A 13,471-nucleotide genomic window follows, 5' to 3' on the forward strand; every position below is an offset into this window, starting at 1 on the left:
ATACTTCAAAGTTATGTAAAAGTTATCTTGCTCAATTGGAGAAGAAAAAAAAATTAGTTGTGATGGAATGACCACCGTACTCTCCTGATCTTAACCCTATCGAACTGTTGTGGGATGATCTAGATAGAGCTGTAAGGAAGGTAGGACCTACTTCCCAGAAGGACCTTTGGAATATCTTAGAAAATGAGTGGAAAAAAATAAGTGCAGAAACTTTAGAGAAACTTGTAGCACGAATGCCTCGAATTTGTAAAGTAGTTATAGCAAACAAAGGTGGACATTTCGATGAAAAAAACGTTTAAATAATTAGTATTGTTTCGTTTTTGTTTACAACTGAAATTTATATTCAGATTGTGATAATATATTAATTACAAGCGTTATTAGTATTATAAAAAATGAAATTATTATTGTTATGTTATTATTCAAACGTTGTAATAAATAAATTTTGTAGAAAAATTGTAACCAAATTATGTTAATCTATTCTGAGTAAGTAATAAATTATGGTTCAATAAATGTATCTTGTTATCATTGTTTGTAAGCCCATTAAGTTATAAATACTAGTTACTTACTAATTTTAATAAATATATGTAATTTCAGTTTTTTTCTAGAAAAATTTCAATTCTAAAAAACGTGAAAAAAAAATTTTTTTTTTTTTTTTTATATTCTGAGTGACGCATTTGATAGCTCTTGCAAAATACTATATTTTTTCTTGAGAGTTTTTTCTTTAGAGTTGAAAATAAAAAAAATACAGCCAATTTTTTGAAAATCTTTGTTTTTGTATAAAACACCATATAGCTCATAAAAAATAAAGGTAAAAAAATTTTCCGGATATGGATTTTGTAGCTTTTTGAAAGCTCTATCGAATGGCTTATACAGTTTTTCCATCGTAGAATCTGTTATATAAATAAATCGGGGTCGAAGTTGATGTGAAAAAATTAAAAAAAAAATAATTTGTTTATGACGTCACAAGTTGTACAAAAAACAAATAAAATCAATTATGTTTCACAACATTTGAAAGGTCTTGCCAAGACTTTTCAAATGAGACCCCGCAAGATTTTCTAGCTCTTATAGAAACTGAGCCATAAAACTCTAAAGTTTTGATGATTTCAGCAAGGGGATGGCAAATCTTTATGGACGGTAGTGTATATGCGTATCGGAACAAATTCTTCGGACTAAGAATATCAAAAGAAATTGTAAAATTATTAAGAATATTGAATTACGGATTAACTAGAGACTCGAAAATCAACGACAGTAACGATTATACTTCTATAGGTTGATATGATGTAAAATATAAAATTGAAATTATAAAAAGTATCAATAAGTTGAAGCCACTTGTTACGTGACGTACCATTTTTATATTTTACGATTAAAATTTCGCTTTCAAGAGTCCCATTCGTGTTGCGCTAAGGCCAAGATTATAGCGATAAAACACCATAGCTAGCAGTATTCGTGTGCGCGGCTTGGTGGGAATGAGCGGGAGAAGCTGATTCACGCTGCTGTAGCATGCTGCGACAGCATGCTGCAGTCAGCGTGCTGGGCTAAGTAATACGAGCCGATTAGAAATGCGTAAACGTCTAAAGCGTATGTGCTAGAGAGAGACGGAATGCGAGGGACAAAGGATATATAATAAACTGGTGAACACGACGACAGGAGATTAGTTAGTCAGGACTGAACGCCAGAGCAAGAAGGCCGCAATATTTTCGAATTCAGAATTTATCTCGCCAATTGAAATATAAATTTAGTTTGGTTTAATTTGTCCGAGTTATCCGGTATTATGATTTACCTAATTGAAAGTTTAGTTCAGTTTACTTCATCAGAGCTTGAGTGTTAATAAAAGCCAAAGAAAAACAGCAATCATACAGGCAATCTGTTTACGCCGTTAGGACCAAGAAAATATATTAATCCACTGTATCAATTGGACACATACATATATACGCATACATTTGACGGACCATACAATCCGTTTAAAAACAAAAGGAAAGAAGACCATATAAATAAAAAAAGAATAATAATACATAAGACCGAACGCCAATAACTCTATCAAAAAAATAAGTGAGTACCATATTGTTTATAGATAATAGACAACGCGAAGCGAAGAACACGCGTCTATATATATATGGGTCTGTCCAACAGATTTTTAAAAAAAGCTGCGCAGGTGGGTCAACCGATCTTGACGGCGATTTTTTCTATGGTAGTACATGCAACAAAAAGACTTTTGGCTATCTCAGTTTTTTTTTAAATATATATATATATACCGAGATATATATATAAGTAGGTGAAAAAATGAGCCTTTTTTGGGCCATTTTTGAAGACCCATAACTCCGTGAGTTTTGAAGATATCAGGACGGGCGACCTCTCATTCGATTCGTCTTTTCATCTATTTTTGAAAATATGGCGGTCCAAAACCTGAAAATACACTCTGCTGGATGTGCCCGCTGGTTCAGTGAACAGGTCCAGAGTAAATATTATATGACCGCTAGCGATAAACGCCGCAAGTGTAATTTTAGGCGCTACCTCTAGTTTAGTAACGTAGTCCATCCGGTGATTCGCTCAACGGAGAGTTCTGATGGCGAGCTACCAGTCCCACTGACTAATCGAACTATTGTATCACCATTCAGGAACCCCCCAAAACCATCGTTCGGATCCTGCCTCGGAGAAATGGGATGGATTTTGGTTAATTGACCGTAATCTCCACCACCCCCACAGTCGATCCCTCGCTCAGGTCCTGCATCAACTGCTGGCGGCTGGACGACAATTAGAACCTAGAAAAAACGTTCATATTAGGTTTATGATCCGACACCGTCACCCTTCCCCATTTCGCGACCGATCGTATAAATTTCGCCATCATACCCTGACCTAAACACGCACCCTTAATTATTTCCGACGCTTCATCCCCGAGAAAATGGCGTTATAAGGACAACGCTGCGATCCGACAGCAACTGCACAAGTCAGTTAAGAGCAGTCAACGCCACGACACACATACACCAGACTAGTAAAACACATATATTGACGCTATCAACAGCTGCAACGACGATGCAGCCGATTTTCTGATCACGCAGATAAGATGCGGACGAAAGACGCAAAATCAAAGGAGTTTTCCGTGCCTGGAACACTCCCAACACTGTTATGATCTAAAGAAAACACGACCTAACTATGGAAAACCGCGGCGAAAACGCGAGTCGTCTAAATACTCACGCGTACCACAACACCACTAATGTCCCTATTGAAACTAAAAACCGATGAAAAAGGCATAAGTTTTTCTATGCACATATATACGCGACACGGACGACAAATAACGAATGCCCTGGGAGGTAAAATGGTTAGCGGTACCGAAGCACATATGTACACTTGCGAGCGACGGCAGCTACTTTGACAGATATAGAGAGAGCACGAGCACAAGAGAGATAACAGACTGACTGAACGGTGGTGCTACAATAACAATAGCTGAATGCACGTTAGATAGAGTAACGAATTAACCTCACGTCAATACAGACGCATCACTGGCGAATAAAATAACCGCGCAAGCGCAATGAGTAGCAAATAAATTCAAATAAGTATGTATGTTGACTATATGTATGACCTACGCACGCGCCTAACAAGGATGATTCATGCAATAATAAATTGTGAATCGTTGCAAAAATTCATGTATGATTCATACGATAAAGACGAAGTGGCATATAATTGAAATAAGAATTGTATGTAGATATGAAAAATGCGGCAAACGTAATTTTACAATATATAAGCGTGCGTCAATGTATTATTAAGTATTTATACAGCAAATTATCCTATGTAAGAGTAATATACCACCTTTGATAGAGAATCTAACCTACTAATCTACAAAATTCGGCAAATCTGAAAATTAAAACAAGACGCACTGTAAATCTTTGATGACATCACGTCAAATCAGAGAATAATTCGTGGCATTAGATTTCCATCCGCATCGAGTTAGGCCCGAAAGTAGGGGTATCTCTCTCTCAAAGATCTCTCTCTCAATAGACAAATGATAGACAAGCCTAGGGGGGGGTTAAATAGATAATAGATGCGCTCCATAAGAGGTAAATAGAGGGCGTTAGATATATCCGAATCTGACTTTTGACCTGTAGACCGAATTCTCTTCTGAAGTCATTAACTTGACCAATTTGCTTGTATCAGCACACAACGATAGTTGGCAGTTCGTTGGAGTTTTTACTGTGCCATCGTTTTGTTCGACAGTTCATTAAGTATGGGTAAGCCACTGGGACAGAAAGAGAGATAGAGGAGAAATAGCTCAGCAAGATTATTGGTAAGAAACTTGGTGAGTACGTATTTTCGCCGTAGTCATATCTCATGATGAATTAAGAATACGTATCCGTCGTTATTTTGCCGACTTTTGTGTACTTGCGGGGATTCGCTTATATTTCGCGTTTTCAGGAAAATTCTCTGACCTGTGGCCAGTAATTCTGATCTCTGTCCTCTGACCTTTGACGAGTGAATAAATTGTCTTTGAAATTAAAATTAAATTAATTGAGTGAAGCCAAATTCCTTTTCCGCTGCATGCTACCCGACACAAATATAGACACGATCGTGGACTTTAAATTATTGAATCACATACGTGGATTTAAATTGATAAATTCCGCACTTCAAAAACGGAGAAAATTAGTTAAAGTCGAATCGTTTATTTTCGAATAAACGATTCGCAGTGAAACTTTGCATGCAAATATATTCAATCGCTTAATTCGTTTCACAATCTCACCTTGTGATAAAAGTTTGATTCCAAGAGCTATTCGAGGTCACCAGTATGATAGTGGAGACGTGTAGAAGTTGAAACCAGAAATAGTGAAAAGTAAAACCACCTGGCAACAGGAAGCGGTCATGCGAAAACAGAATTTATATATGGCAGAAGTCTTGGGCACCATTGACCATACCAAATCTCTGTTATTTTAGCTTCCCACAGCTGGGAATGCATCTTGGTGGCTGAGTTCGAGCCTCTGGCATCCCACGCTTCTACAGTTAGAGCCGTATTCAATCCGAGATTCTGTCAATCCTCTATTCCCACAGCTGGAATAGCCCGTAACTTTGGTTGGCTGTGTTCAAACAGTTGTGAACAGACTAATTCAATTTTACCTCGGACCTTTCGGTTAGAAACCGACGGCACAGAGGGTACCCCCCAGTTAATATAGTCAAAATGCCCCCTTCCCAGGATCGGGGAACTAAGTTTATAGGCACATTTTTGACGTAAAAACAATACGTTTGCCGCAAACCCGAACTTCCTAGGCCCCTAAATCTCTATACGGTCAAAAAGCGATGTTTTTCATAAAAAATTTTTTTCTCCAAAACGGAAAATCACGCATATTCTTTGTAATAACACAAAAACAGGTGATTTTTTTCGAGTCATAAGATTGGATGGTTCTGCCTTAAAAAAATTCCGAAAATATTCAAAGTAAAAATTTTAGGTGTCTGAAAACTTTGGACAAAATTCTTTTTCCATTTCAAATTGTGTACTTTTTTATGAGGAATCCATTGATGTGGTCAGAAAGTTGAATATCGTGGTGGGTCCTTGACAAAAATTGAGAAAACTGCATTTTTTCGATTTTTTATGGTTTTTCGACGCTACCGCTTTGTATACTCGTTCTACACCAAAACTGACAGCATCAATGAATTTTACGGAAAAAAATACATTGAAAACATATATCCCACTTCAATCAATAATATAGGGTCATCGCTGAAATATTCATTAAGAAAAATTACACAAGCCAACAAGGAAAAAAACCCAGAAACCAGACAGTACGTTTCCAAAGGTTTTTGGTGCGCTGAAACCGAATCTGACCTCAGAATTGCTCCATCACCCTAGGTTTTCGAGAAATCCTAACCTAAAAGTTCAAAAAACACGATTTTTCACTATATTTCGCGTAGTATTACGTCGTAAGCCAATTTTATTTTAAAAAACGAGTAATGCTATCTCAAAGTACTACTCTTACCCTTCAAAACCCTTTTTTCAGATTTAAAAAATCTTTTTTTTCCATCGAGATAGTAGCGAATTTCCGAATAAAGAGTTATAGTGTAATTATATGTTTTTTGGGTCACTGAATCCAAATTTAACGTCAGAATAACTCTATAATCTCAATTCCCTTAACCCTAGAGCCCCATAACCTGTGACGCTGTAACCCCTGACCGACATACCCCAATTTCCTTAACCCTCGAGCCCTTTAACCTGCTGCGGTATAATCCCAGACTCTCACACCCCAATTTCCTCAACCCTCGAGCCTTTAATCTGCGAAGCTATAACCCCCAACCCTCATACCGAAATTCGCTACGCAGAATACCTCAAGCCTCCAAATTATATTCAACCCCCGAGCCCTGCAAGTCTGCAACCTCAAACTCCTTTGCCAGAATTTCTTCAATCAGCACTTCAAGCTGCTATCGTATAACCGTATGTCTCTACATTTCAATCCCTTCAATATCCAAGCCTTGTATTCTACGCAGCTTTCAATTACGCGTTTTAAATCTGATTTATTCAGTTTGTGAGTGTTGCATCTGAATATCTGCAACCCTACAATTTTTCACTTCTTTTTTTTATGAAAACGCTGTCGTTTATCTTGAAATGAACGTTTAAGAGATTTGCGTCTATGATGATCTGTCAATGTATCGTGTCGGTGTAGAGCCTAGCAATAGTCAGCCATCATGCTCTCATTCCATCTACCTTGATAATGTTCCTCTTTGTTTCTGAAATCTTGATGAAATCTTTTACCCATTTCTTCACTGAACGTCCCAACATTGTCCGGAAAGTATTCCAAATGTGAAAACATAAAGTATATTTTCAGGCTCATCAAACACCCTAATTTTTGAAAATTCTGTAGCATTGTCGACATAATAGTTTTGTATTTAGGGTCCTGGTGATTTCGGAGAAAATTCTCGGTGACAGTTTTGAGACTTATCCAAGCATTTCTCTCATTAGTCGTCATTGTCAAGAGGAATTTATCAACTTTCATAAGTGCTCGAATGTCTGGCCCTACACATATGCCTTCCTTAGTTTTCGCTTCAGACAATTTAGGAAATTTGCCCTGAAGATACTTTTAACATTCGCCTTCCTTATCTAGTGCCTTGACGAATTGTTTCATCAAGCCCAGTTTTATATGGAGTGGAGGTAACAATATATGTTTAGTATCAACAAGGTTCTCAAGGACGACATTGTGTGATTCAACAACCATTCCGATTCTTTTCGTCAATTCTTTCCGAACCCAATGTTCTTCTCGTGTACGACTGTTCCAGGGACACAAAAAACAGGGGTGCTTCGTATTTCCAGATTGCAAGCCAACTAATATATTGATCATCTTGAAATCGCCACAAACGAGCCATTTGTGTTCATTGTAATTGATTTTCTCAAGAAGGAATCGAAAGTTATCGTGAGACTCTTTCATCACAGTGGAATGAGCAATGGGAATAGCTGCATACTCATTCCCATTGTGCAGAAGTACTGCCTTGAGACTTTGTACAGATGCATTCATGAAGAGTCGCTAGTTCTCTGGATTATAACCTCCTTGCACTCCATATAAACTGATGAGATGCTTTATATCGTTGCAGTAAACAAGGTTATCCACGCAAGTAAAATATGGCCGAAATTTAATATCATTCTTCCTGTAAATAGAAACTTTTGTCTCAGGTAATGAAAGATTTCTTTCTTTTAGTCTTGAAGCTAAGAGTTCTGAAGAATCTTTCGGAAGATTCAAATCACGGATCAGATCATCCAAAGAATTTTGGTCGAAAAGTTTGAGCTTTTCTGAGTCAGAAAAATCTTCTTCATCACTACTGCTGCTTTTGTCTGTTACCGGAACTTCTATTGGTTGAAATTTTTTTGGCTCAGAATCAAAATTTTTTTTTTCTTTCTATTTTTCCATACTGAGCTGCTGTTACACTAGAAACGTTCGGATAAAGGAGAGAAGCTTTGTTATTATGATTAAAACCTAAAGTATCACATTTACAAAAGTAACAGTTATCATAGTGATTTTTAGATTCACGCCATATTGTTGGTTGGAGAACAACTTCGGTTTTAGTTTTATTCCAGTTTTTCAAACTTCGGCGACAGTCTTCACAAATATATTTAGGAACCCATTGTTTGTCTAAATTCTTCATAGGTGTCTCGTAACATTCTTCAAACTGATCTTTAATAATATGAGTGATTGATCGACGAAGTCGAGCTACCTCAAATTTACCGCAGATATTACAAAAGGAATCGATTTTTCCTTTGCATGGAATTCTACATGCCGACATCTTCAATAACTTATAAGTTAATTGGAAATCACGAGTAATATTATAAACTTATTCTAATAACGAAATGGGTAAATATAATTAAATTTCTAGAAGACAAAGTAATAATAAAGATCAGTAAAAGTACTGCACGCAGTGTTATATGAGAAATAATAGAAAGTATTTAATTCTAGTGACTTCTCTGTTAGCCTGCCGCTCAAACACGATCTCTAACACGGATGAAGAGTAGAACACAAAAACTTGGAGTTTTCGAGCAGTGTTAAAATACGAATAATATTATAAACTTATTCTAATACCGGAATGGGGTAATGATAAAATTTCTGAAAAATGAAGTTATAATAAAAATCAATGAAAGTACTGCACGCAGTGTTGTACGAGAAATAATACCAAAAATTCAATTCCAGTGACTTATCCGTTAGCCTGCCGCTCAAACACGATCCCTAACACGGATGAAGAACGAAGCACAAAAATTTATAGTTTTTGAGCAATGTCATACACGGTTATCCTCAAGTAAGGAAATGTAGGCCCTAAGTGAATCCGATATCTGCTAACGTAGATACTTTCTTCATCGTTAGTAGACCAGACAAATGTAAGATTAAAAATCCTAGCTGATCGATTTCGCAAGTTATAGACACATGTATGTAAACGTAAATAGTACTTGTATACGTAAGTTGGATATGAATTTTCCTATCACAGACACAAATTCTTCTACCTTCTTTTACCGCAGAAATGACGTCTATCGTTGTTCCATTGACCCAGCGGTATTCCCCATCCACCAAACCCGAATTTCTTTAACCCTCGATAGGGCCGGGGGTTATAGCTTCGCAGGTTAAAGGCTCGAGGGTTAAGGAAATTGGGGTGTGAGGGTCGGGGGTTATACCGCAGCAGGTTCAAGGGCTTGAGAGTTAAGGACTTTGGAGTATGTCGGTCAGGGGTTACAGCGTCGCAGCTTATGGGGCTCTAGGGTTAAGGGAATAGAGATTATAGAGTTATTCTGACGTTAAATTTGGATTCAGTGACCCAAAAAACATATAAATACACTATAACTCCTTATTAGGAAATTCGCCACTATTTCGTGCTGTAACGAAATCGCTAAATCACTCAAATTCAATTTACTATATCTCGATGGAAAAAAAAGATTTTTTAAATCTAAAAAAAGGGTTTTGAAGGGTAAGAGTAGTACTTTGAGATAGCATTACTCGTTTTTTAAAATAAAATTGGCTTACGACGTAATACTACGCGAAATATAGTGAAAAATCGTGTTTTTTGAACTTTTAGGTTAGGATTTCTCGAAAACCTAGAGTGATGAAGCAATTCTGAGGTCAGATTCGGTTTCAGCGCACCAAAAACGTTCGGGAACGTACTGTCTGGTTTCTGGGTTTTTCCATTTTTTAAATTTTGTCGGCCTGTGTAATTCTTCCCGAGGTTCCTTCCGGGTGCAGGATTCCTGCGACCTGAGCTTCGGATTGCTCCGTCTCCTCTTCCTTTCCTCCTGTTTCTGGGTGCAGAGGACCTTCTTGATGATCTCATCCTCTTCTTGGCGGCTGGCTTCACCCCCCCCCTCCCGAGTCCTCATCCGGGCTGGCGATTGTCTTTGACATATCTGTCAAGGATATTTCATCCCTATTGATAAGCCTCAGGGGATGGTCGCTGTTCTCATCTACGCTGAGATTTTCCAACTCGTCATAGATTGTATCGAGCCACGCTTATCGGGTGCGCCTCCTGCGCTCCACCACTCTCTTTACTGCGCGTGGTTTCTTCTAAATCTGTGACGGTGTACTCTTCTAGCAACCATCTCCCAAGCCTAGCCGTCTGCTGGATGACATTTCCATCCTTACGCAGCTCTAGATCCGCCAAGTAGCGTTCGTGTTGTACGGAGGTCAGCTCTAATGCCTAAATGTCGATCTGGGCTGACAACAGAGTCATTTTGTCTCCGCACGGGTGTAGGATGCGGTCGAGGTTCAAAATTTATCGACCTAATCGATCACTACCGCTTCCTGTCACCCAAGGTATGACCAGGGTATACACTAATCAGTGTAACTACCCTTAATGCCTCCTTTTTATAAGGCACAATCTCGCGAGATTATAAGCGCGTGCAGTCTCCGCAAATTATCTAATAATAGTATTAAAAATCCTACCTAAGATCGGAGCCTGCTGTTTGCTTGCTCCGCCTGGCAAACATTTCCTGGACTGCACGCATGGGTCACGCTCGCTGCTTTTATCGTTGTTCAGGTGCTTCCGACCCCCCTTTATCCACCAAACTATGGCTCAAACGGGCTAACACCTAATTACTCAAAACGACCTAGAATCACTTCGACTTACTATTTATTACCGCTTTCGCCCTTTTTACAATAAACTTAACAATTTATACGAAAAAAGTCGAAGTGATTCCGTTTTTCCCCTGCAGAAGGCGTACCGCTCACGATCTCGCGCTTCCACCCGCTCAAACTTTCCTAAGCCCTCGCGCAATCATCTCTCTCTCTCTCTCTCTCTCTCTCTCTCTCTCTCATGCGTCGATTACCTTCGACGCACAATCCTATTCGCACGAAACGGGTCTTAGTACCAGTTGGGCACCATGTAACGGTGTGGTTATCTAGCAAGAATGAGAAATTTATTTAAGCACAAACTCCCAAGATGCAGAGCTAACCGCTGCTCCGTTAAACACGTATAGTTATACGTGTATTCGCCTTTACGTCTGATGATTTCGTTTCAGTGTCTTCTTTCCATCCGATTTGAACTCACCTTAAGTCACTTGACTTGTGACACTCAGTCTATTTTCAGTATGAATGACTTACTGCCTAATCCGCTTAATCCCCTAGACCAAATCGGATTAAGACTTAAGCCTTTATAGAGCTATTAAGCGAATGGGAAACGAAATGACGTAAACGGCGAATAAAATTAACAAAGTTTATTTAACAAAAACTACAGTCTTTTATGGGCCGAAAGACTAACGCACTCGAATAGGACTTACAATTAATTATTAATATTCGGTGAGAGAGAGAGCGAGAATTTGAAAATTGCCACGAAAACTAACGCGCGAATACAAAAAAATTCAAGATCGCGATTGACAAAATACTTTCGAACGTATTTTGTCACGCAACAATACAGGGAGGTGCACCTACCCTGCGGTGCAATTACGGTGATCAGCCGTAATTGTTGTAGAATCAACAGTGCTCCTCGAATAGATCAGCTGCTCTGCTTCTCTTCAAATCTGCTGCTGCTTTTATTGCTGTTGCTAAACGCTGTTTCTTGCTGCCGCTACAATGCTGTTGCACTCACGCACGTATATAATAGTCCCAGAAAACTTTGATTGACACGGCGAAACACAGTGCGAAACAATTTGGCGGTATTCTCGCGAAAACAGCTGAGGCTTAACTGCCTATTTCAAACTTTCGCGCGCCCTCTCTCTCTCTCTCTCTTAATCGTTCGAACTAACACACGAGTAATAGAATCACGAACGGGTCGATTAATTGAATCGACTACCGTTGCAATACTTTAAACTTTTCAATTTATAAAATTGCAATTTCTAACTTAAGTTGAAACTCCGTCATATGATCGATTTTAAATGGAAGCTAGGATTTTTGCCGTGACACACAACGTTTACTCTTCGCAATTGTGAGAAAATCAGATACGTTTTATATCGCTGAGTTTTCCATGCGAATTTGCGTTTTGCTAAAAGTGGCAAAAAAAATTTGTTTCTAATATTCCACATATTAGGTTATCAATTCATTTTATGCTATAGATCGCATTCGTTTAGGTTCGTTTGTAGGCTAGCTCAATGTCCAGTCGCAGGCGTTCGTCAAAGCTGATCCATGCTTTGAGTTTAGACGCTGGCATAGTTTCCATTTTATTATCATTTAACCCGGTCACAAAATTTTTTTAAAAACTTTCTTATTCAGTAGATGATTCTACTTTTCAAAAAGGCAGATGCTTAAATCGGCTTTTACTTAAATTCGCAATTAGAGCACGTTCGGATCTCGAATCGTATCGTGGGATTATGGCTGGGATATAACAAAAGCTAATTTAGATTCTAATAGTAGAATAAAAACAAATCTAATTATAAACTTAATTTATTCTCTTCACTAGAATAATGATTCATGTAAAATCTTTCAAAAGTTTTTTAATATTAATTTTCCAAGAGTAGACTTTTAAGAGTATTACTTACTAATTTCTAGTTAACGAAAACTTATTAAAAAATTTAATTTGTTTTTATTAGGTGTGATGGAGATTCGTAAAAGCTCAGCAAGTATGGAAGATATATCAAAGATTACTAAACAGAGCGATCTGGGTCAATATCTACTAGGCACATTCGAACAAGTTAGTAAATCAGATGAATTTCAGCAGCACACTGGTAGTCTCGATTCTATACTTACCAAGAACATACACACAACTCACAGACGAAATAAATCCAGCAAACCAAAAGTTAATCAGCATCTTGGCAACGTTATGACAGACTCACTTATTCAGCCCAAAAAATCATTATCAGGATTGTTCTCAAGATTAAAATTAGGCATAAGTATTGATGGTACACGTAGCAATAGTAATAGCGACTCTCTTCATGATCAGCACCAACCATCGCAACAAGGTTGGCTCAGCAATCTGACTGCAAGCTTTCGGTCTAAGCGTGAGACCTACGAACAGTCAGAGCTACTGTCTCAGCTGTCCACTCCATTTAATGAGGAAGACGTGAAATGACATGAGGTCCATGTCAAATGTAGACACGATTGCTGGCCTGATAACCATTTATGCTGCAAACGCTGACTCATTAGTTATTCTTTATCTTAAGTAGAACTGGCTAGCCAAAATCCCACATGAATTTCAAATTTCTAAAATGTTTACATCTCTGCACTATAAGCTAGCATAGTTAATTTAGAGAATTTGACTATAAGAAGAATTTCTTATGCATATATGAGTATTCCATAACCCATTAATTATATTATTTTACATTAAATTTCATTACTGGTATTGTCTTAAATGTATTAAATATTTGACATAATAATAATTCTTAAAATTCAGCTATCGATTATTCTTGATGAATGACATATGTTTTTATCTCTTTCGAAAATGTTATCAAGTAAAAGTCAGAGTTGTCGTTATTGACGTTATATAAATTTTGTTTATATTTTATTTTATAAAGTTACACAGATATCTTGTTTAAATTAATCTGAAAATCTTATATTAGATCGATAATATAACTTCGCATAAGTACAATTTTATGGATGGTTATATG

General features: G+C 37.6%; 1 protein-coding gene across 4 annotated transcripts in view; it reads left to right on the top strand.

The window, feature by feature from the left end:
* LOC131669918 (uncharacterized) overlaps positions 1-13,187 on the top strand; it is a 1,245,201-nt gene extending 1,232,014 nt beyond the window's left edge. For all 4 annotated transcript variants that reach the window (XM_058945134.1, XM_058945126.1, XM_058945144.1 and 1 more), the window contains one exon: positions 12,458-13,187. In XM_058945134.1, coding sequence (XP_058801117.1) covers positions 12,458-12,936 — 479 coding nt within the window. In that variant the 3' untranslated portion in view covers positions 12,937-13,187. The remainder of the gene's footprint in view (positions 1-12,457) is intronic.
* The last annotated feature ends 284 nt before the right edge of the window (positions 13,188-13,471 follow it).

Source organism: Phymastichus coffea, unplaced genomic scaffold, assembly GCF_024137745.1.
Source record: "Phymastichus coffea isolate CEN01 unplaced genomic scaffold, Cenicafe_Pcof_1.1 PCOF00008, whole genome shotgun sequence".
NCBI classification, from domain to species: Eukaryota; Metazoa; Arthropoda; class Insecta; order Hymenoptera; family Eulophidae; genus Phymastichus; species Phymastichus coffea.